Source organism: Amaranthus tricolor, chromosome 4 (assembly GCF_026212465.1).
Source record: "Amaranthus tricolor cultivar Red isolate AtriRed21 chromosome 4, ASM2621246v1, whole genome shotgun sequence".
Classification (NCBI taxonomy): domain Eukaryota; kingdom Viridiplantae; phylum Streptophyta; class Magnoliopsida; order Caryophyllales; family Amaranthaceae; genus Amaranthus; species Amaranthus tricolor.
In genome coordinates this window covers 27,256,650-27,259,932 of record NC_080050.1, presented here as the reverse complement: position 1 = coordinate 27,259,932, position 3,283 = coordinate 27,256,650, and the positions used below count along the sequence as shown (strand labels likewise).

The window sequence follows — 3,283 nt, the reverse complement described above, 5'->3', positions numbered from 1 at the left end:
GTACAAGAGAAGACTGACTCAAAAATTGTCTCCCTTATCCTGCATTTCTGCCAATTCTAAAGCACACTGGTTTGCACCCGAGTTTATACGCTTCCACTAAATTCACAGCACATCGTGCCAACATTCTTCCAATAACACCACACAGAGTACATAAATGATAAACCAATAAATACGTATACTGATCATCCAGTAAACACCCACTTGAAACAAAAACCTCAAGTTTTCTATTTAGAAAAGTAAACCCACCAATATATTTTCAAAAACAATCAATGATAATGACCTTTCACTCCTTCAGAATATCCAAAATGAATCCAATGCGACACCAAAAATAGTTTTAAGCCGTGGATCCTGTCCAATTTGCTGAGTGGACCATCAGTAATACCGTTTCAAACTAAAGAAGGCATTGAACGCAAACGTAAAGGAATAATTACATTCCTTAATTCAAGAAAATCTCAGATCTCTAAGCAAATTATAATCTCACACAACTAACAGACTTGCAAGTTTATATCCAATCATAAAACACAATTGAACCAAATCGGAATTAAGTCTAATTAATCCCACTCATATGAATTTTAAGTTTTATTTGATGTGTAAACGACTGGCGTTACTTGCTTAAAAACAAGGCAATATCAAACTAAAACAAGGTATACAGGAAAATAACACAAGGAAATGGAGAGAGACAGAAAAGTCATATTAATATATAAAGAACGGCAATCATAGACACCAAAGTTGACAATGCTGAATCAAAGCAGACTTGTTCAGAATGAAGGAAAAAAAGCCCTAAAATCATAAACAAGCACCCTTCTCCAGTTAAAATACCACTACGGAGAAGTTTAAAACCCTAATTCCATCGTTAAGCACGCTTACTCTTGTTCACCGCTGTCTGGCTGCTTGGCAGCCTCCTTGATCTCATCAGCACCATCATCCTACAATAACATGAAAATATGCAATGTTAGAAACATTGCATCAACCAGCTTTTAATTGTAAGTTACCAAACACCAAAAGACAGCAAAAGATGCATTACCTGCATGTCTGAAGTCCACAAGGTAAGGTTGTCACGAAGAAGTTGCATAATCAAAGTGCTGTCTTTGTATGACTCCTCTCCTAGAGTGTCGAGTTCAGCTATTGCCTCATCAAATGCCTGGAGCAATTGGAAATTATAAATCAACATAAGACACCCCATATACAAAAAGTTTTGAACAAAGATCACCAAAATTATCACAAAATCCAATTGGAAACACAAATACCTGCTTAGCGAGATTGCAAGCTCTGTCAGGAGAATTCAAAATCTCATAGTAAAAGACAGAGAAGTTGAGAGCCAATCCAAGCCGAATTGGATGAGTTGGAGGAAGCTCAGCATTTGCAATATCCTGATTAAATCAAAAATGTGAAAAATTTATCAGAATTACAACCTGAAACACGTACATAACTGTTTGGAATTACAAGTACAACAGCAGTTCATTCGATTTCAAAAGATTAATATGGCTAACCTATACGGTTTACACTATGTTTGGATAGCAAATTAGAAAGGAAACGAAAGCAAGGGGAGGAAAAAGCAAGGAAGGGAAAGTAAAGGAAGGGGAGAGGAAGAGAGGGAAAAGGTTCCCTTGTTTGTTTAGGAAGGAAGGGGAGGGAAAGAAAAAAAATTTATTTCCTTTCAAATCTTTATTCTTATGGACAGATTTTGATGTTAACAAAATTAAAGGACTTAAGCCATCCAAATCCCTTCCCCAAACTCCTCCCCCTCCTTTTTCGATATTCAAATAAGGGGATCTTCATCCCTCTAAATTCTTCCCTTTCGTTTCCCTCCATTTCCTTCCATTCAAACAAGGCCTTAGCAAAGCAAGTCTTTAACCGGATTGAAACGACATACAAATTAATATCCAAGGTCAATGACTAACTGTAAACTTACAATTGAACAATCTAATGCAAATATGCATGATTGCCAAAAACGTTTCTCAAAAACAAATTAACGATAGAAATTGCACTAATTAGGAATCAATCAACCAAATTATGCAAAACACAACAAAGGCAAAAAAAAACGCAATTAAAAAACAAATATAAACCTAAAAACAGATCTACACACAACGAAGCTGAAAGATAAGATCCGAGATCGGAATACCTGAGCAGCTTTGTACGCAGTTAGAGTACTTTCAGCGGCTTCTTTCCTTTCAGCCGCTGTCTTAAACTCAGCCAAATACCGATGATAATCTCCCTTCATCTTCAAATAGAAGACCTTAGAATCAACAGCACTAGCAGCAGGGATGAGTTTAGTATCAAGAAGTTTCAAAATTCCATCACAAATGTTACAAAGTTCCTTCTCAATACGAGATCTATAATCACGAATTACAGAAACATGATCTTCGTTTCCACGACTCTCTTCTTTTTGCTCAATCGAAGAGATAATCCTCCACGAAGCACGTCGAGCGCCGATTACGTTTTTGTACGCAACAGAGAGAAGATTTCTCTCTTCTACGGTGAGTTCTTCACCTTCAGATGCGGCAGAAACGACTTTCTCCATAAATTCCACCATTTCTTCATATCGTTCTGCTTGTTCAGCGAGTTTCGCCATGTAAACGCTCTCTTCCCTTGCGGAGGACGCCATTGTTGTTTAGAGAGAGAAAACGGAGGTTGAAAATAAGGGATGTTGAAAATGAGTTAGGTTTGGTCTTAAAAATTGAAAGGGCAAAATGAGAGTTTTGATTGGTGCCGAGCTGTAAATTGGCAATGATTGTGTGGGGAGGGTGTCTGTAGATGTTATTGAAGGAGAACCATAGGATGTTAATCGGACGGTGATAAAGAAAGAGAGGGTTGTGTCAGTTGTATGATAGTGATGTTTGAAATGGTTTGTTAGATTAAGAAATTGATGACAGCGTGGTGTACGACCATTATTTTTTGACTTTGAATTAGGGCTGTGGAAAGTGGTTACTTTAGAGGTTATGGAATTGGGTGTTGGGGCGGTTTTGGCAGCAACTTGGAAAACTTTCATTAGGCGGTCTCTTGAGAGACGTATCTCTCTTGAGAGATCGTCTCTTTGAGATACGTCTCTCAGGTCCAAGCCATACAGCCCCTCTTTTGAGAGACCGTCTTTACAAGAGATGGTTCTGTAGGCCCAAGCCCAATAATTCTTTTTTTAAAAAAAAGAAAAACTTAAAAATTGATAAGCGTGTTTGACCCTATTTGGAGTTGGTGTTATAACCTATTAAAATTGGTGTTATAACCATTAAAGTTGGTATTATAATCTATTTGGAGATACCAACTTTAATAGGTTATAGTACCAACT

The 3,283-nt window shown here is 37.3% G+C and overlaps 1 protein-coding gene across 1 annotated transcript; it reads right to left on the bottom strand.

The window, feature by feature from the left end:
* Nucleotides 1-670: 670 nt before the first annotated feature.
* On the bottom strand, nucleotides 671-2,694 carry LOC130811255 (14-3-3-like protein). The gene is made up of 4 exons (XM_057677479.1): nucleotides 2,123-2,694; nucleotides 1,248-1,370; nucleotides 1,025-1,141; nucleotides 671-926 (listed from the first exon to the last, which is right to left on the bottom strand). The coding sequence occupies exons 1-4, from the start codon at nucleotides 2,603-2,605 to the stop codon at nucleotides 864-866; spliced, it is 786 nt and encodes a 261-aa protein (XP_057533462.1). The 5' UTR covers nucleotides 2,606-2,694; the 3' UTR covers nucleotides 671-863.
* Between the last annotated feature and the right edge of the window lie 589 nt (nucleotides 2,695-3,283).